Source organism: Lampetra fluviatilis, chromosome 37, assembly GCF_964198595.1.
Source record: "Lampetra fluviatilis chromosome 37, kcLamFluv1.1, whole genome shotgun sequence".
NCBI classification, from domain to species: domain Eukaryota; kingdom Metazoa; phylum Chordata; class Hyperoartia; order Petromyzontiformes; family Petromyzontidae; genus Lampetra; species Lampetra fluviatilis.
In genome coordinates, this window is record NC_136311.1 from 3,146,580 (window position 1) to 3,167,000 (window position 20,421).

General features: G+C 57.5%; 1 protein-coding gene across 1 annotated transcript; it reads left to right on the forward strand.

The window, feature by feature from the left end:
- The first annotated feature begins 1,670 nt into the window (after window positions 1–1,670).
- LOC144945237 (matrix metalloproteinase-17-like) lies at window positions 1,671–19,284 on the forward strand. The gene is made up of 10 exons (XM_078873597.1): window positions 1,671–1,943; window positions 4,976–5,108; window positions 5,433–5,571; window positions 8,317–8,600; window positions 9,445–9,618; window positions 10,369–10,444; window positions 10,741–10,826; window positions 16,221–16,373; window positions 17,693–17,950; window positions 18,292–19,284. Exons 1-10 carry the CDS (start codon window positions 1,842–1,844, stop codon window positions 18,510–18,512), a joined length of 1,626 nt encoding a protein of 541 aa, XP_078729723.1. The 5' UTR covers window positions 1,671–1,841; the 3' UTR covers window positions 18,513–19,284.
- Window positions 19,285–20,421: the final 1,137 nt, after the last annotated feature.

The window sequence follows — 20,421 nt, forward strand, 5'->3', positions numbered from 1 at the left end:
TTGCCTGGAAGAGGAAAACATAGCATAGGCGACGTTTCAAGCAATGGCCCTTCCTCGCGGGTTATTTTTGTTCGTCTTCTGCGTGTGAGGGGAGGAGGCGGTGGTGGGAGCTGCTTCACGTGATGCCCCCCCCCCGCCACACCAACACTCCGGCCGTGAGTCAGAAGCAGATCCTCTCACGTGACGGACCAAAATTTCCCCGTTAAGGTAGGCGCCCCCCTCTCTCTGCAGAGGCGTTTGTTTATTTAGCCGGATAAAGGAGTCGTCAGGCGAGGCGACGCATCGCTTCCCCGCGAGATCAGCACGACAAGCTTCGCGTGCAGGGACGGGAGCCGCGCCCAGGAAGGGGCTCTGACGCACCTCCATCACCTGGATTTGGGTCTCACCCCCCCAACCACCCTGACAACCTTATCTCACCTGTGGGCCCTGACGCCCGCCCTTCACCTCGATTGCAGAGAAAAACAAACGATGAGCCATACTCTATGGTTTTTTCGGTAAAGTCACGTAGGTTATAAAAGAAAACAAATAAATTAAATCACGACGTTTCGGAGGCAACACAACACAAGCTTCCGTCTTTACTTGTGTTGTGTTGCCTCTGAAACGTCGTGATTTAATTTAGTTGTTTTCGTTTTTTCACCTACGTGACTTTACCGAAAAAACCAAAGAGTATATGGATCCTTGCAGTCACGAAAACTTCAAATCTAAAACGATGGAGCGTCATTCTCAACTGCTGCCTGCCCATCAAGACCACCGGCCAACGACGCCACAGCGATACGCCAGCTCACACACCGCTGTTCCGCTAATCACTTGCTGAAAATCAGCTGCTTATCTCCTCCAACCCCGCCCCTCCCACCGTTCCCAGCCTCACCTGAGCAGAAATCCCAGGGCGCCTTACGCAACCTCCAACTCAAGGGAAACCCCAACACACCTGCACGGATGTCGGGGAGGGTGGGAGTGTGAGTCACGGCCGACAGAAACAACAACAGCAGCAGCAGCAGCGCCTCCTCCATCCCACGTGGAGAGACTGACATTGATTCATTGCGGGCGCTCCGTCTGGAATTCCCCCGCCGCCGCCGCTGCCACATCGTGGCTAAGAACCCAGCAACCCTGGTTCGATTCCGAGCCACGGATACCATCATCGGTGACGAGTGATAATTGAACCGGCGGTCCTGTCCACCCGCGAACATCATCTACCCTTCAAAACAACATCAATGCCAGGCACCTGCAAGCACTGTGGTCCTTCATCCGTGGTTTTAGCGTTACATATGATGTTTTATTACTTTATTGTGGTGTTATTTATAACGTGTATATTTCTCACGTAAAAAAAATGTTGTTCAAGAGTCGAACCTTTTTGGTGCTGAAACGTAGATCAGCTTTGAACGTGGGAGAGGCAGTCAATGGGAAAGCGACAATCGCTTGGCGAGTTTTCGCTTGCGACAGGGCATTTTCTTTTCGCGGAACGCATCTCGCTCGTTAAGCGAGACACCGCCTGCACCGTTTACAAATGCTGTTATCATCGAGGCAGGCGCGTGGAAGTGGTGGTGATGTGGTAATATGGAGAAGAGGAGTGATGCAACAAGCCCGCGTCAACACCCCCGTGCGGGAGATGGATATAAGGGCGCTGGGATTGACTCCTCGCGAGGCAGACTTCAGGTTGCATCAACTATCAGGCGACATAGCTAGTAGGATACATCGCTGTCAGATTAGCACGTCGGATTACATCGTCGTCAAGTTACCTCACCACCAGGTCACCTCGTCACAAGGTCACCTCGTCACCAGGTCACCTCGTCACCAGGTCACCTCGTCACCAGGTCACCAGGTCACCAGGTCACCTCGTCACCATGGTGACCGCGGTGCCGCTCTGCCTCGCGCTGCTCGCGGCGTGTGCGCTGATCGCGGTTGACGCGGCGACCGTCTCCCCGGGAGACGTCTCCAAGGGCATGGTAGCAGCAGCACTCACCACACTCACCACACTCACCACACTCACCTCACTCACCTCACTCACCACACTCACCTCACTCACCTCACTCACCACACACAGCTCACCACACTCACCACACTCACCTCACCACACTCCCCTCACTCGCCTCACTCCACTCACTTCACTCACCACTCACCTCACTCACCACACTCCCCTCACTCACCTCACTCCACTCACATCACTCACCACACTCACCTCACTCACCTCACCACACTCCCCTCACTCACCTCACTCACCTCACCACACTCCCCTCACTCCCCTCACTCACCACACTCACCTCACTCACCTCACTCACCACACTCACCTCACTCACCTCACTCCCCTAACTCACCTCACTCACCTCACTTACCTCACTCACCACTCACCTCACTCACCACACTCCCCTAACTCACCTCACTCACCTCACTCACCACACTCACCTCACTCACCACACTCACCACACTCACCTCACCACACTCACCTCACTCCACTCACTTCACTCACCACACACACCTCACCACACTCACCACACTCACCTCAACACACTCCCCTCACTCACCTCACTCCACTCACTTCACTCACCACTCACCACACTCCCCTCACTCACCTCACTCCACTCACATCACTCACCACACACACCTCACCACACTCACCTCACTCACCTCACCACACTCCCCTCACTCACCTCACTCACCTCACCACACTCCCCTCACTCACCTCACTCACCACACTCACCTCACTCACCTCACTCACCACTCACCACACTCACCTCACTTACCTCACTCACCACTCACCTCACTCACCACACTCCCCTAACTCACCTCACTCACCTCACTCACCTCACTCACCACACTCACCTCACTCACTACACTCACCACACTCACCTCACCTCACTCACTTCACTCACCTCACTCACCTCACCACACTCACCTCACTCACCTCACCACACTCCCCTCACTCACCACACTCACCACACTCACCTCACCTCACTCACTTCACTCACCTCACTCACCTCACCACACTCACCTCACTCACTTCACTCACCACACACACCTCACCACACTCACCTCACTCACCACACTCACCTCACTCACCACACTCACCACACTCACCTCACTCACCTCACCTCACTCACTTCACTCACCTCACTCACCTCACCACACTCACCTCACTCACCTCACTCACCTCACCACACTCCCCTCACTCACCACACTCACCTCACCTCACTCACTTCACTCACCTCACTCACCTCATCACACTCACCTCACTCACCTCACTCACCTCACCACACTCCCCTCACTCACCTCACTCCCCTCACTCACCACACTCACCTCACTCACCTCTCTCACCACTCACCTCACTCACCACTCACCACACTCCCCTCACTCCACTCACTTCACTCACCACACACACCTCACCACACTCACCTCACTCACCTCACTCACCTCACTCACCTCACCACACTCCCCTCACTCACCTCACCACACTCCCCTCACTCCCCTCACTCACCACACTCACCTCACTCACCACACTCAACTCACTCACCTCACTCACCTCACTCACCACTCACCACACTCACCTCACTCACCTCACTCACCACACTCACCTCACTCACCACACTCACCTCACTCACCACACTCACCTCACTCACCTCACCACACTCCCCTCACTCACCACACTCACCTCACTCACCTCACTCACCACACTCACCTCACTCACCTCGCTCACCACTCACCTCACTCACCACTCACCACACTCCCCTCACTCACCTCACTCACCTCACTCACCACTCACCACACTCCCCTCACTCACCTCACTCACCTCACCACACTCCCCTCACTCCCCTCACTCACCACACTCACCTCACTCACCTCACTCACCACTCACCACACTCACCACTCACCACACTCCCCTCACTCACCTCACTCACCTCGCTCACCACTCACCTCACTCACCACTCACCACACTCCCCTCACTCACCTCACTCACCCCACTTACCACACTCACCACACTCACCTCACTCACCACACTCACCTCACTCACCACACTCACCTCACTCATCACTCACCACACTCCCCTCACTCACCTCACTCACCTCACTCACTTCGCTCTCCCTTCCACGCTAGCCTCACTCTCCCCTCGTTCGCTCTGCATTCGCCTCTTCTCTCACTCTCTCCCCTCCAATCGTCTCGCTCTCCGCTGTCTCTCCTCGCTTCTCCCCACACTCTGTCATTCCCTCCTTTAGTCTCACACCCTCTCCCGTCGCTCTCCCGACACTCTCCCGTCGCTCTCCCCCACCCACCGTACCCTCGTCGCGGAGTCCGTATTCGTCCTCCGTATTGATTATCTGCGTTGTAACGCCTTAGTCGTGGCTGGCGGGTTCGCGTAAACTAATGACATCCCAGCGGGTAACAATGACGCATTGCACGCATTGGTATAAATCCACTGCTGGATGAAGGCGGATACGTGAATGGTGAAGGGCAGGAGTCGAGTTGCCCGGCGCGAGGGCGCAGCGCGCTAACCACTGCGCCACCGCTCCACACGTTCCAATTCGCATGTGTTGTACGTGAGCGTGGAGCGTTGGCGAAGTGGTTAGCGCACCGGGCTCTGAAACCGCGAACCTGAGTTGCATTCCCGGTCACGGCTAACATCAGTGGCGAGTCATGACCACAACCGTTTCCGCGGTGCCCTCCCGCTGGTGATGAATGGTGAAACAATCACCATGGCCATCACCGCGCGCGGGGGTCGCTCATCCTGTGTGAGATCGTCAGGGTTGTGTAAACAAAGGTAGAGGCGCAGCCCTGCAATCGCCATCTCAGGCCGTTGGTGGTGGAAGGAAGGGGCCTCAGCCGGTGGGAGCTGCAGGTAGCCCCTCTGGAGGTCGGGACAAGGCACGAGGAGGGTTCGATTGGTAGCGCGTGGAGTGAGCGCAGCGATATTCGATGTTTGCTCGATGAGCCGCGCCCCCCCCCCCTCTCCCCGCTGACACTGCTCACGTTGTGCGGCGCCCCCCAGGACTGGCTCATGCGCTTCGGGTACCTGCAGACCCCGGACCCCGTGTCGTCGAAGCTGATGACTCAGCAGTCCATCACCGAGGCCGTGAAGGACATGCAGCGCTTCGCCGGCATCACCGTGACGGGGAACGTGGGTACGAGATGATCCACCGTCACCATCATCACGAGGGACCATCCACGCGATTTCCCGTTAAATTATCCACGCGGTGACCCGCAAGTTCATATAAAAGATCCCCCCCCCCTCCCCCGGGCATCAGACGCGATTTCGTGCACGTGGTCGACAAGATCACGCGCGATCCCCATCCATCCGCACGACGAGTGAAATCATCAGCAAGAGGATCATCGACGAGATCGTGGATAAGATCCTCCACGTGATCACCACGCGACCTCTCACCGTGTCCCCCCGTGCCCCCCCCCCGTGTCCCCCCGTGCCCCCCCCCCCCTCGTGTGTCTGGCAGACGCGGCGACGGTGCGCATGATGAACACCCCGCGGTGCTCGCTGCCCGACAGGGTGGGCACCTCCGAGATCATGAAGAGGAGGAGGAAGAGGTACGCGCTGGCGGGGAGCGTCTGGAGGAAGCACGACCTTACCTACAGGTGCGGATCCGCGAGGGGCACCTAGCCTGGCACCGAACGGGCTGTGCGCTGCCGCTCTCTTCGTGCGCGCTCGCTCGCGAACGCCGTCGCGCGCTCACTCTCCCGATATCACTGGCACGGCGTGACCATTCAATCGCTCCACCTCACCCTCTCGCGCACTCACCGTCGCCAAACCCCTCACTCTCATCCACTCAGCCCTGCGTACTACACCATTACACTCACGTACACCCTCACTCTCGCCACTCACCCTCATGTATACTCTCGCACGCCTTTACTGTCCAATAGGCGCGCTGCACTCTCTCGCCCTACACTCTGTCTTGGTTAAAGAAACGGTCTGTGGTGCCGGTGCGTGGAGCACCGTGGAGTGGAGTTACATCGTGAGGCAGCGAGAGGCACAAGAGCCTTAGGAGAACACACGCAGGTTAAAGTCATCACATTGACTGCGAAGAACGGTAATTGGGCTCGGAAAAGCGTCACGACGCTCCCAGGGATGATGGTGGTGGTGGTGGCCGTCGCTAGTAGGGATGATGATGGTGTTCATATTCTTAGTTTCTTTCGGTAAAGTCACGTAAGTAAAAAAATGAAATTAATAAAAGTAAAATAAAAATAAAATAAAAATCACGACGTTTCGGAGGCAACACAAGCTTCCATCTTCAGGTACAATACCCTGGAGTCTACAAACTGAGTTGCAGTTGTAGTGATTGCTACATTGGAGAAACTAAACGTCATGTCTCTGATCGTGTCCGCGAGCACAAGTCAAATCTGAAACACGGCAAAACTGATTCTTCGGCCGTTGCCGATTATTGCTACAACGCTGTGGGCTCTCATGAAATTGTCTTTTCCGAGACCAAAGTGCTCTGCAAACCTCCTGGCTACCATCAAAGGTTTGTACACGAAGCCATCCAAATATACAAACACAGACATAATTTCAACCGTGATGATGGGTACAAACTTAGTAATCATTGGAAAGATGTTATTAACCATGCAAAAAATATTTAACTACACATATTTGGACCATCTTATTTGACAGGCACTATTCTTCAGTTACCGTATAGTTTCTTCTTCTTTTTTCACACACTGGTTTTCCTACTTTAAGTTTTACCACACATATTTGGCAAATCTAGAATTAATCCCAGCAACGTAGCAAAGTGCTGTTTCATCTACATAACAAAGGCTCAGTCCCATTCACATCAGCCGCATCTTTACATCAGCCGCACCTTAGCAACGCTTAGAACCTCCCAGTTCAACCAGTCTACACAACAAAGACTCATTCTTGGCAACGATTTCAGCCGCACCACCTCTACATAACAAAAGGCTCAGTCCCATTTACACGCACCTTTACATCAGCCGCACCTTAACAACTTTTGGAACCTCCGAGTTCAACCAGTCTACACAACAAAGGCTCATTCCTAACAGCGTGCTTCAGCCGCACCGAACCTCACAATAATAATATCCAGGGCCTACCTTGGCTCCTCCCACCCTCAACCAGTATATATACAAGGACTGTTTTCTTGGAATTTCTCTTACTTGATACAGCTATCGTGCTGTGACGGTTCCACCTGAAGACGGAAGCTTGTGTTGCCTCCGAAACGTCGTGATTTTTATTTTATTTTTTATTTTACTTTTATTAATTTTATTTTTTATTTTTTACCAACGTGACTTTACCGAAAAAACCTAAGAATATGAATCCTTGCAGTCACGAAAGCTTCAAATCTAGAATGATGATGGTGGTGGTGGTGGCCGTCGCTAGCAGGGATGATGATGATGGTGGTGGCCGTCGCTAGTAGGGATGATGATGATGGTGGTGGTGGCTAAGGTGAGGGGATAGAGAGGACGTCCACCGACATGAGGCCGCAGCGATGACGCCGTCTCGTGTGCAGGTACCACAGCTGGATGATGACAGCTGGATGATGACATCTGGATGATGATGATGATGATGACATCTGGATGATGATGATGATGACATCTGGATGATGATGATGATGACATCTGGATGATGATGATGATGATGACGCCCCTGGGTCGTGGCGCAATGCGCAATTGTATGCGGAAGTCTGGAACGCAATTCCAGGAATGCTTTGGCTCGCCACATCCCTCCATGTAGACATAGCATAACGGTAATGCATACAGGGTACAATCATCATATATAGGTCTAGTATTAACACATTCCTGCGGAGGGAGCTGGTAGGAACGTTGGGTTGCTCGGTCAATGGCCAGGGTCAACGGCGGCGTGGTGTATTCCGCAAATATGCCCGACTATGAGGGTGGGCACAAGCCGGCGTGAGTAGGTTAAACGTTGAGTTTTATAAGGGCACCACGGGGTGACCAGCCCCTCCCCACCCAGCCCCACCCAACCCCCCCCCTCCCCATCCAGCCCCTCCCCTCCCTCCCCACCCAGCCCCTCCCCTCCCTCCCCACCCAGCCCCTCCCTGCACGACAGATGGACACAATAATCCCCTGTGGGCTGGTGTAACCAGGAGGTTCCTACAAGTATTATTATAATTATCGATGGACGTACATTGTGCTCTGCTGATAGTGCCTTGATCCCGACTATTCGAGAGAGAGATTCCGCCCTGGATGCAATGGCCCCGTGCTGGTGGCAGCGCGAGAGGAGGAGGAGCGGGGGGGGGGGGCTCGCCCGAGATGGAACCCCCCCCCCCCCCCCGTCTCGTGAGAGTTGTCGTCTAGCAGTGGGTCGACCACGGCCGCTAACGACCACGACGATGTTTGTGCACCCCTGGGCAGGATCAACAGCTGGCCGTCGCGCGTAAACGACGAAGCGGCCATCAGGTGGATCATCTCGCAGGCGTTTCGCGTGTGGAGCGACGCGGTGCCGCTGACGTTCCGCGAGGAACGAGGCGGGGTCCCCGTGGACATCGTGATCGAGTTCTCGAGGGGCTACCACACGGACGCGTACCCCTTCGACGGGCCCGGTGGCACCCTGGCGCACGCGTTCTTCCCCGGGCAGTACGAGCTCGCGGGGGACACGCACTTCGACGACGACGAGAAGTGGTCCCTCTCTCCAAACGGTACCTCCTTGTGCTTCTTCATCAGCATCATCAGCATTTATTGCAGCAGCAGCAGCATTGTCAGCGTCATGATAATCTCAATCGCGAGTGTCGCGAGTCACCGGCGGTAGCTGATGTGAGTGAAATCGGTGAGCCATGGTGAGCGTGGGCGAACGATGGGCGATTTCCAGTTCAGTTTAAGTTTCGTTTATTATGCACTAGCTGGACTACCCGGCTTCGCCCGGGACTTGGATTCACCACGCCCGGCCGCCTTTGTCTCCCCAGTGGCGGTGTTCACACACCACACTACTTACTCGTTTGAGGCTGAGTCGATCTAGGGGAGGCCCAGGAGCGGTTAAAATAATCGTCACCGGTGGTGGCCGTGAGCGGGAATCGAACTCGGGTCGCCAGGTTCGTAGCGCAGCGCGCTAACCACTACACTACAATGCGTTACGCTTCCACGTGCGCGGGTCACGTGACAGATGTGACGTCACAGCTCACTTGCCGTGCAAAAAATATTTGTATTATTGAGCTCCCCTCCCCCCCACCCAAAATAGAAAATTGTATTTTTATAATTTTTGCATGGTGTACAGTCTGGAAAGTACCCACATGGCAAATTTCAAGTTTGTTGCATGTCGGGAAGTACGCTACACATTTTGAACAGACACACATAATCACAACTTTGCCTTTTATATACATGTGGAAATAACCCTGTGAGCCATGCGGCTCTTGAATCGAGTGCAACCGCAACAAACAAAAACCATGAACCTCGCAGTGTACGCAACCGCATGACGGCGAGCCGTGGTGAGTGCTCGCGATGAGTGCTCGCGATGAGTGCGAGTGGCCGTGTCTCCCGTGTTCGCAGACCACCAGGGCACGGACCTGTTCACCGTGGCCGTGCACGAGCTGGGCCATGCGCTGGGCCTGGGCCACTCGTCGGTGGACTCCATCATGAGGCCCTACTACCAGGGCTCCGTGGGGGACCCGCACAAATACTCCCTCATGGACGACGACAAGAGAGGGATCCGCCATCTCTACGGTACGAGGGGGCCCACTCAGGGGGACTCGAGGGGGCTCACCCCTCTCGCACTGTCGCTACCGCCCAGTGTCGTTTGCCCCCCCCCCCCCCCCCCCCCCCGGGGGATAGAGTTCTCGATATTTTCTCAATCGCTGGGGGTAAAATTGCCCAGGAGTAGTCGGGATTCTCGGCGTAAGGCACTACCACTAGAGTGCAACCTGGAGCTTACGACGAAAAGTTGGGAGCGTGACCATCAGCCCTGCACACCCTAGAGTTGCGACGCGGATGATGGCGATGATGATGATGGTGGATGATGATGATGGTGGATAATGATGATGGTGGATGATGATGCTGACGGTGGATGATGATGATGATGGATGATGATGATGGATGATGATAATGATGATGGATGATGATGATTGATGATGATGGTGGATGATGATGATGATGGTGGATGATGATGATGAAGGTGGATGATGATGATGGTGGATGATGATGATGATGATGGATGATGATGATGATGGATGATGGTGGATGATGATGTAAGATGATGATGGATGATGATGAAGGTGGATGATGATGATGGTGGATGATGATGTAAGATGATGATGATGGTGGATGATGATGATGTAAGATGATGATGATGATGGATGATGATGGTGGATGATGATTATGGATGATGGATGATGATGGTGGATGATGATGGTGGATGATGATGGATGATGATGATGGTGGATGATGACGAGACGGGTCGCTGCATTCCTCCTGCAGGCAGCAAGCGCCCGACCATCAGACCCCCGCGTCCCAACCCCCCCGGGCCGCACCCCTCAGCAAAACCGCCCAACAAGTGAGGGGACCCACGGCCCCATCGCCCACAACATCCTCACATCACCAGCAACACCACCCCATCACCGGCACCATCACCCCATCACTAGCACCATCACCCCATCACTAGCACCATCACCCCATCACCAGCACCATCACCCCATCACTAGCACCATCACCCCATCACCAGCACCATCACCCCATCACTAGCACCATCACCCCATCACCAGCACCATCATCCCATCACTGGCACCATCACCCCATCACTGGCTTTCTTGACCACCGATTGATCCGCACTCCATCCCCACAACCACGCAGGAACCCCGCGAAAGGAGTCCCTGACCGCTGCAACACGAACTTCGACGCCATCACGCAGCTCAGAGGAGACATCTTCTTCTTCAAAGGTCGAACATTGCCCTGCCCCCGAGTGTGTGAGGGAGGCGTGGGAGCGTGGGCCGCTGAGTGTGTGAGGGAGGAGTGGGAGCGTGGGTCTCTGAGTGTGTGAGGGGGGGGAGTGGGAGCGTGGGCCCCTGAGTGTGTGAGGGAGGAGTGGGAGCGTGGGTCTCTGAGTGTGTGGGAGGAGTGGGAGCGTGGGCCCCTGAGTGTGTGGGGGGGGGAGCGTGAGTCTCTGAGTGTGTGAGGGGGGGGAGTGGGAGCGTGGGCCCCTGAGTGAGTGGGGGGGAGTGGGAGCGTGGGTCTCTGAGTGTGTGGGGGGGGGGGGGGGAGCGTGAGTCTCTGAGTGTGTGGGGGGAGTGGGAGCGTGGGTCTCTGAGTGTGTGGGGGGAGGTGGGAGCGTGGGTCTCTGAGTGTGTGTGGGGGGAGTGGGAGCGTGGGTCTCTGAGTGTGTGTGTGGGGGGGAGTGGGAGCGTGGGTCTCTGAGTGTGTGGGGGGAGTGGGAGCGTGGGTCTCTGAGTGTGTGTGGGGGTGGAGTGGGAGCGTGGGTCTCTGAGTTGTGTGTGGGAGGAGTGGGAGCGTGGGTGCTCTGAGTGTGTGTGGGGGGGAGTGGTGAGCGTGGGTCTCTGAGGTGTGTGGGGGGGAGTGGGAGCGTGGGTCTCTGAGTGTGTGGGGGGAGTGGGAGCGTGGGTCTCTGAGTGTGTGGGAGGAGTGGGAGCGTGGGTCTCTGAGTGTGAGGGGGGGGGAGTGGGAGCGTGGGTCTCTGAGTGTGTGTGGGGGGGGAGTGGGAGCGTGGGTCTCTGAGTGTGTGGGGGGGAGTGGGAGCGTGGGTCTCTGAGTGTGTGTGGGGGGGAGTGGGAGCGTGGGTCTCTGAGTGTGTGGGAGGAGTGGGAGCGTGGGTCTCTGAGTGTGTGTGGGGGGGAGTGGGGAGCGTGGGTCTCTGAGTGTGTGTGGGGGGAGTGGGAGCGTGGGTCTCTGAGTGTGTGGGGGGAGTGTGGAGCGTGGGTCTCTGAGTGTGTGGGAGGAGTGGGAGCGTGGGTCTCTGAGTGTGAGGGGGGGGGAGTGGGGAGCGTGGGTCTCTGAGTGTGTGTGGGGGAGTGGGAGCGTGGGTCTCTGAGTGTGTGTGTGGGGGGAGTGGGGAGCGTGGGTCTCTAGTGTGTGTGGGGGGGAGTGGGAGCGTGGGTCTCTGAGTGTGTGTGTGGGGGGAGTGGGAACGTGGGTCTCTGAGTGTGTGGGGGGGGAGTGGGAGCGTGGGTCTCTGAGTGTGAGGGGGGGGGGGAGTGGGAGCGTGGGTCTCTGAGTGTGTGTGGGGGGAGTTGGAGCGTGGGTCTCTGAGTGTGTGGGGGCGGGGGGAGTGGGAGCGTGGGTCTCTGAGTGTGTGAGGGGGGGAGTGGGAGCGTGGGTCTCTGAGTGTGTGTGGGGGAGAGTGGGAGCGTGGGTCTCTGAGTGTGAGGGGGGGGGGGCAGTGGGAGCGTGGGTCTCTGAGTGTGTGTGGGGGGAGTGGGAGCGTGGGTCTCTGAGTGTGAGGGGGGGGGGGGAGTGGGAGCGTGGGTCTCTGAGTGTGTGTGGTGGGGGGAGTGGGGAGCGTGGGTCTCTGAGTGTGTGGGGGGGGAGTGGGAGCGTGGGTCTCTGAGTGTGTGGGGGGGGAGTGGGAGCGTGGGTCTCTGAGTGTGAGGGGGGGGGGGGAGTGGGAGCGTGGGTCTCTGAGTGTGTGGGGGGGAGTGGGAGCGTGGGTCTCTGAGTGTGAGGGGGGGGGGGGGGGAGTGGGAGCGTGGGTCTCTGAGTGTGAGGGGGGGGGGAGTGGGAGCGTGGGTCTCTGAGTGTGTGTGGGGGGAGTGGGAGCGTGGGTCTCTGAGTGTGAGGGGGGGGGAGTGGGAGCGTGGGTCTCTGAGTGTGTGTGGGGGGAGTGGGAGCGTGGGTCTCTGAGTGTGAGGGGGGGGGGGGAGTGGGAGCGTGGGTCTCTGAGTGAGGGGGGGGCAGAGTGGGAGCGTGGGTCTCTGAGTGAGGGGGGGGGGAGTGGGAGCGTGGGTCTCTGAGTGTGTGGGAGGAGTGGGAGCGTGGGTCTCTGAGTGTGAGGGGGGGAGTGGGAGCGTGGGTCTCTGAGTGTGTGGGAGGAGTGGGAGCGTGGGTCTCTGAGTGTGTGGGGGGGGAGTGGGAGCGTGGGTCTCTGAGTGTGAGGGGGGGAGGAGTGGGAGCGTGGGTCTCTGAGTGTGTGGGGGGGGGGAGTGGGAGCGTGGGTCTCTGAGTGTGTGTGGGGGGAGTGGGAGCGTGGGTCTCTGAGTGTGTGGGGGGGGGGGGGGAGTGGGAGCGTGGGTCTCTGAGTGTGTGGGGGGGGGGGGGAGTGGGAGCGTGGGTCTCTGAGTGTGTGTGGGGGGAGTGGGAGCGTGGGTCTCTGAGTGTGTGGGGGGGAGTGGGAGCGTGGGTCTCTGAGTGTGTGAGGGAAGAGTGGGAGCGTGGGTCTCTGAGTGTGTGGGGGGGAGCGTGGGTCTCTGAGTGTGTGGGGGGAGTGGGAGCGTGGGTCTCTGAGTGTGTGGGGGGGAGTGGGAGCGTGGGTCTCTGAGTGAGTGGGGGGTAGTGGGAGCGTGGGTCTCTGAGTGTGTGGGGGGGGGAGCGTGGGTCCTCTGAGTGGGTGGGGGGAGTGGGAGCGTGGGTCTCTGAGTGTGTGGGGGGAGTGGGAGCGTGGGCCCCTGAGTGTGTGTGGGAGGAGTGGGAGCGTGGGTCTCTGAGTGTGTGGGGGGTAGTGGGAGCGTGGGTCTCTGAGTGTGTGGGGGGAGTGGGAGCGTGGGCCCCTGAGTGTGTGTGGGAGGAGTGGGAGCGTGGGTCTCTGAGTGTGTGGGGGGAGTGGGAGCGTGGGTCTCTGAGTGTGTGGGGGGAGTGGGAGCGTGGGCCCCTGAGTGTGTGTGGGGGGAGTGGGAGCGTGGGTCTCTGAGTGTGTGGGAGGAGTGGGAGCGTGGGCCCCTGAATGTGTGTGGGGGGAGTGGGAGCGTGGGTCTCTGAGTGAGTGGGGGGGGAGTGGGAGCGTGGGTCTCTGAGTGTGTGGGGGGGAGTGGGAGCGTGGGTCTCTGAGTGAGTGGGGGGGGAGTGGGAGCGTGCGTCTCTGAGTGTGTGGGGGGGGAGTGGGAGCGTGGGTCTCTGAGTGTGTGGGGGGGGAGTGGGAGCGTGGGTCTCTGAGTGTGTGGGGGGGGGGAGCGTGGGTCTCTGAGTGTGTGGGGGGGAGTGGGAGCGTGGGCCCCTGAGTGTGTGAGGGAGGAGTGGGAGCGTGGGTCTCTGAGTGTGTGGGGGGAGCGTGGGTCTCTGAGTGTGTGGGGGGAGTGGGAGCGTGGGTCTCTGAGTGTGTGGGAGGAGTGGGAGCGTGGGTCTCTGAGTGTGTGGGGGGGAGTGGGAGCGTGGGTCTCTGAGTGAGTGGGGGGGGGAGTGGGAGCGTGGGTCTCTGAGTGTGTGTGGGAGGAGTGGGAGCGTGGGTCTCTGAGTGTGTGGGAGGAGTGGGAGCGTGGGTCTCTGAGTGTGTGGGGGGGGGAGTGGGAGCGTGGGTCTCTGAGTGTGTGGGGGGGAGTGGGAGCGTGGGTCTCTGAGTGTGTGGGAGGAGTGGGAGCGTGGGTCTCTGAGTGAGTGGGGGGGGAGTGGGAGCGTGGGTCTCTGAGTGTGTGGGGGGGGGGAGCGTGGGTCTCTGGGTGTGTGGGGGGAGTGGGAGCGTGGGCCCCTGAGTGTGTGTGGGAGGAGTGGGAGCGTGGGTCTCTGAGTGTGTGGGGGGAGTGGGAGTGTGGGTCTCTGGGTGTGTGGGAGGAGTGGGAGCGTGGGTCTCTGAGTGAGTGGGGGGGGAGTGGGAGCGTGGGCCCCTGAGTGTGTGTGGGAGGAGTGGGAGCGTGGGTCTCTGAGTGTGTGGGGGGAGTGGGAGCGTGGGTCTCTGAGTGTGTGGGAGGAGTGGGAGCGTGGGTCTCTGAGTGAGTAGGGGGGGAGTGGGAGCGTGGGTCTCTGAGTGTGTGGGGGGGGGGGGAGCGTGGGTCTCTGGGTGTGTGGGGGGAGTGGGAGCGTGGGCCCCTGAGTGTGTGTGGGAGGAGTGGGAGCGTGGGTCTCTGAGTGTGTGGGGGGGGGGGGGGGAGCGTGGGTCTCTGGGTGTGTGGGGGGAGTGGGAGCGTGGGCCCCTGAGTGTGTGTGGGAGGAGTGGGAGCGTGGGTCTCTGAGTGTGTGGGGGGAGTGGGAGTGTGGGTCTCTGAGTGAGTGGGGGGGGAGTGGGAGCGTGGGTCTCAGAGTGTGTGTGGGGGGGAGTGGGAGCGTGGGTCTCTGAGTGTGTGGGGGGGGGGGGAGCGTGGGTCTCTGAGTGTGTGGGGGGAGTGGGAGCGTGGGTCTCTGAGTGTGTGGGGGGGGGGGGGGAGCGTGGGTCTCTGAGTGTGTGGGGGGAGTGGGAGCGTGGGCCCCTGAGTGTGTGAGGGAGGAGTGGGAGCGTGGGTCTCTGAGTGTGTGGGGGGAGCGTGGGTCTCTGAGTGTGTGGGGGGAGTGGGAGCGTGGGTCTCTGAGTGTGTGGGAGGAGTGGGAGCGTGGGTCTCTGAGTGTGTGGGGGAGTGGGAGCGTGGGTCTCTGAGTGTGTGGGGGGGGGAGCGTGGGTCTCTGGGTGTGTGGGGGGGAGTGGGAGCGTGGGCCCCTGAGTGTGTGTGGGAGGAGTGGGAGCGTGGGTCTCTGAGTGTGTGGGAGGAGTGGGAGCGTGGGTCTCTGAGTGTGTGGGGGGGGGGGGAGTGGGAGCGTGGGTCTCTGAGTGTGTGGGGGGAGTGGGAGCGTGGGTCTCTGAGTGTGTGGGAGGAGTGGGAGCGTGGGTCTCTGAGTGTGTGGGGGGGGGGAGCGTGGGTCTCTGGGTGTGTGGGGGGAGTGGGAGCGTGGGCCCCTGAGTGTGTGTGGGAGGAGTGGGAGCGTGGGTCTCTGAGTGTGTGGGGGGGGGGGGAGTGGGAGTGTGGGTCTCTGAGTGAGTGTGGGGGGGAGTGGGAGCGTGGGTCTCAGAGTGTGTGTGGGGGGGGAGTGGGAGCGTGGGTCTCTGATTGTGTGGGGGGGGGGGGAGTGGGAGCGTGGGTCTCTGAGTGTGTGTGGGGGGAGTGGGAGCGTGGGTCTCTGAGTGTGTGGGGGGGGGGAGTGGGAGCGTGGGTCTCTGATTGTGTGGGGGGGGGGGCAGCGTGGGTCTCTGAGTGTGTGGGGGGGCAGCGTGGGTCTCTGAGTGTGTGTGGGGGGGGGGGGCAGCGTGGGTCTCTGAGTGTGTGGGGGGGGAGTGGGGAGCGTGGGTCTCTGAGTGTGTGGGGGGGGGGGGAGTGGGAGCGTGGGCCCCCTGAGTGTTGCGCAATTAAACGTTCCGAGCCCGGCCCCAGACAGAGACGTCTCCCAGTCGTGATTCCGGGCCCCGCGTCTGTGCCCTCCCCGTGCAGGGCGACACTTCTGGCGGCTGCTGCGAGGCCTCAAGCTGGAGGCCCCCGAGGGGATGCCCATCCAGGACTTCTGGTCGGGCCTTCCCGATGACCTGCAGAAGGTGGACGCCGTCTACGAGCGCAGCCAAGACTCCAAGATCATCTTCCTGACAGGTGAGAGGGGGCAGCGCCTCACCTGCCGCTCACGTGAGCGTACGATGCAGCAATTGATGACAAAATGCTGCAGCGACTCGCTCACCGGCGATCGGTCCGTCTCTCGCTGTCGTTCGTCTATTGATACTGCCACGGCGACTGTTCCCGTCAACTTCACTCGTTGATTCCTCCACCCATGTTGAGGGTTCGGTCTACCAGACACTGACTGTCTCGTCTCATCCACACCACGCTGCAGGTCACAACAACTCACTCACTCACCCACTCACTCACTCACCACACTGCAGGTCACAACACACTTACTCACCACACTGCAGGTCACAACACACCCACTCACTCACCACACTGCAGGTCACTACACACTTACTCACCACACTGCAGGTTACAACACACCCACTCACTCACCACACTGCAGGTCACTACACAATCACTCACTCACCCACTGACCACACTGCAGGTCACAACAACGTACTCACTCACTCACCCACTGACCACACTGCAGGTCACAATAACGTACTCACTCACCCACTCACTCACCACACTGCAGGTCACAACAACACACTCACTCACTCACCCACTGACCACACTGCAGGTCACAATAACGTACTCACTCACCCACTCACTCACCACACTGCAGGTCACAACAACACACTCACCACACTGCAGGTCACAGCAACATTCACTCACTCACCACACTGCAGATCACAACACACACACTCACCACACTGTAGGTCACACCAACACACTCACTCACCACATTGGTCACAACAATGATCTTTGTGCTTCCCCCATACCGCTCTCAGCCGGTGACATTTGCTCGCATTTATTGTGGTGGTAACCCAAGAGAAACACAACGCACTTTTTCAGGAACTGATGTTTTTTTGGATATAAGTTTTTGTGCATTTAGAAATATAATCTTTTCCCAACGTCCGACGACCCTTGCTCGATTCAAGAAACCCGTCAACCCTTAATCTCTTACACCTTCCCTCGGCCTGTTCGCTGCTGCCCACTTGGTATTGTGGGCTTGTGCTCAAGCAGCCGCAGTTTGAAAATGAAACCAAAGTCGCGCGCCAAGCATCACTGATGAAGATCGGCCGGCGTTTGTAAGGGGCATAGCCAGGAATATGACCAAGTGTTTAACCAGGTGCATGTCCAGGTGCCTTACCAAGTGCGTGACCAGGTGTGTGTCCAGGTGTGTCCAGGTGCCTAACCAAGTGCGTGACCAGGTGTGCAACCAGGTGTGTTCAGGTACACCACCAGGTGTGTCCAGGTGTGTCCAAGTTGATGACCAGGTGCGTAACCACGACGTCTGCCACACGCAGGTGGCGATTTCTGGGTGTTTGAGAACACCAAAGCGGACAAGGGGAACCCCCACCCGGTGACAGAAATGGGGCTGCCCCCCTCGGGGGTGCACGCCGCCTTCGAGTGGTACCACAACGGCAAGACGTACTTCTTCCGCGAGGACGACTTCTGGCGCTACGACGAGAGACTGCGCCGCGTCGAGTCCGGCTACCCCAAGAAGCTGACTCTGTGGAAGGGCCTGCCCGACGGCATCACCGACGTCTTCAGCTGGACCAACGGTGAGCGGCGGCGACCAGGGAACTCTGGGCGGGGCTTGTCTCCCTGGTAGAGACTAGGTCCCTTGCACGATATTTGATCCCTGGTACAGCCTGGAACTCCTGGGGGAGCAGAGGTCCCTGGTAGACTGCATTTTGGGAGAAGTTGGGCCCACTGGGAGATGCTAGCTCTCTCTGCTTGAGACTAGATATTAGGTGGCCAGTTAAGGCTGGAACACCTGGGAGACATGAGCACCCTGGTAAAACCTGGACCTTTGAAGATACCGGGTCCTCCGGGAGATGCAATCACTGGTAGATTAGGCCGTTGATGGTGCCGTGCAATACGCGTGTGGTGGCGCCCGCAGGATCAACCTTCTTCTTCAAGGACACCAGCTACTGGCAGCTGTCAGACAAGAAGCTGAGTGTCGAGCCGGGGTACCCACGCCCCATCACAGACTGGCTCGCGTGCGGAGACAACGCAGGCGGCCTCGGCAAAGGCGGCGCCGCGGCCTCCACCCTCGCCTCGCGGGGGGCCGTCACGCTCGCCGTCACGCTCGCCGTCACGCTCGCCGCCCTCCTGCTATAGCGGTTGTGAGTGTGTGGCCGAGGGCGGCACCGGGGAAAGGACTGGTCAAAATTCCACGGTGGTTTTTTTTCCCGTTGTGTTCCCAATTACTTTCTAATTGTGCCATCAGCGTCACAGGGCTGGTGGTGCACCACGCTGGGGTAGAGAATGAAGTTGTTGTACTGTGCGGAAGAGAATCAAGTCGGCTTCACTCGGCTCTTCCTTTATCCACAGTGGGGTCATAGCTTTTATTAGACTGGTCAACAAATACAAAAAATTCTGGCCTAGACTTTTGTAGCTGTTTTAGACTAATTTCAGGGTGCTCATTCCAAATCTGATATCAGAACAGTGACTGCTTTAGTGTTAAAATATGGTGCTGTATTTTAGGATAGTGTGTTTATAATATCATTGTATGTAGATATCCACATTTATTTAATATTTTTCTTCTGCAGTTTTTATTGAAAATGCAATGTTTGATATCTCAAAAACCTGATGTGATAGACAAAACTGATGCCAGATTTGGAATCAGCACCCCAAAATTACCTTAAAACCGTTGGAATACCTTATGCCAGAAAAAGTGTGTTGACCAGTGTTATTGAGTGTTTGTTGCATGTCAATGAAACCAAAGTGTTTTAGGTTTCAGAGCGGGAATTCATCTAAATTATGTGAATTTTGTACGATTTTGTGTTGACAGCAGCTTCGCCGGAGAAGTGTGTCGAGCCATCTGCACATGCTCAGACCCAGGACATCGGTGCTTTTACAAAACCACCGTGTTTCACCCGTCTCCTTGTGACAGTGCTAAAGCTATAATGACTAAATATTTAAAGTTATTTTTTTACGGTTTATTAAAATCTTTACAACACTGCGCTTCAGTCGTGGCTCGGACGAGCACAAGCCGTGTGCGCACCGCTGACGTAAACCGCGGTCACCCTCAGATGTGCCAACGCCGATCTACCGCCGCCGATAGCTTGCCTTGCGCCAGCGGGCACAAGACTGGCACTTGGCGCAACAGGACGTCATGTCCAGCTTTGCAGTGAGATCACCGAACATTGAGGAACTCCCCCCCCCCCCGTCCCTTCAACCTCAGGCAATCGATAATGGGAAGATGTCGCCACCAAAGCACACTCCTTAACTCCAAGCACACATGCAGCAACACCGCCTGAGGCTGCGGGAACGAGATTCTCATCGGAGAGCCAAAGCAAGAGTCACTGGCGCGTCGTCAGAAGCTTGGGACACGAGACGAACACATTTGTTTGGCATGCGGGTGGCGGAGGGTCTTTACGACAAAAATTTGGGCAAATAATTTGCTCTTCTTGGTTCTTTCGGTAAAGTCACGTAGAAGAGAAATAATAAAATAATAAAAATTAAGCATAATATAATAAAATTCTCGCGACGTTTCGGCCACAACAGGTCTGTCGGAAAGACAGCGTCTGTTGTCTTTCCGACAGACCTGTTCTTCCCCTGAGGACGGCTGCTTGTGTTGTGGCCAAAACGTCGTAAGAATTGTATTTAATATTTTATTTGTATTATTTCCCTTCTACGTGACTTTACCGAAAGAACCAAGAAGATGAATCCCTGCAGTCACGAAAGCTTTAAATCGAAAAATAATTTTCTGCTAATGCTGCTGCGTTGGCAGTGGTGCATACTGAATAAACAACACATTCGCCAATAGGACCGTGGCCTTAAAATAAATAAAATATTCAATCGGCAATGGCCGGTCTTCGCGTCTCTGCTGGAAGGAAGGGCCCATTGTCTGAAACGTCGCCTCTTGTATATTTTATTATTTTGAGGCCACAGTGTTATTGGAGAATGTGTCACATTTGGCCAGATCATTGTGGCCCAAATCAACAATCACCTGCGAATCCCATTGGCGTACCGCAAGCGCCGATAATTATAAACGGACGAATCGACGCATCGTCACGCGCGCCAT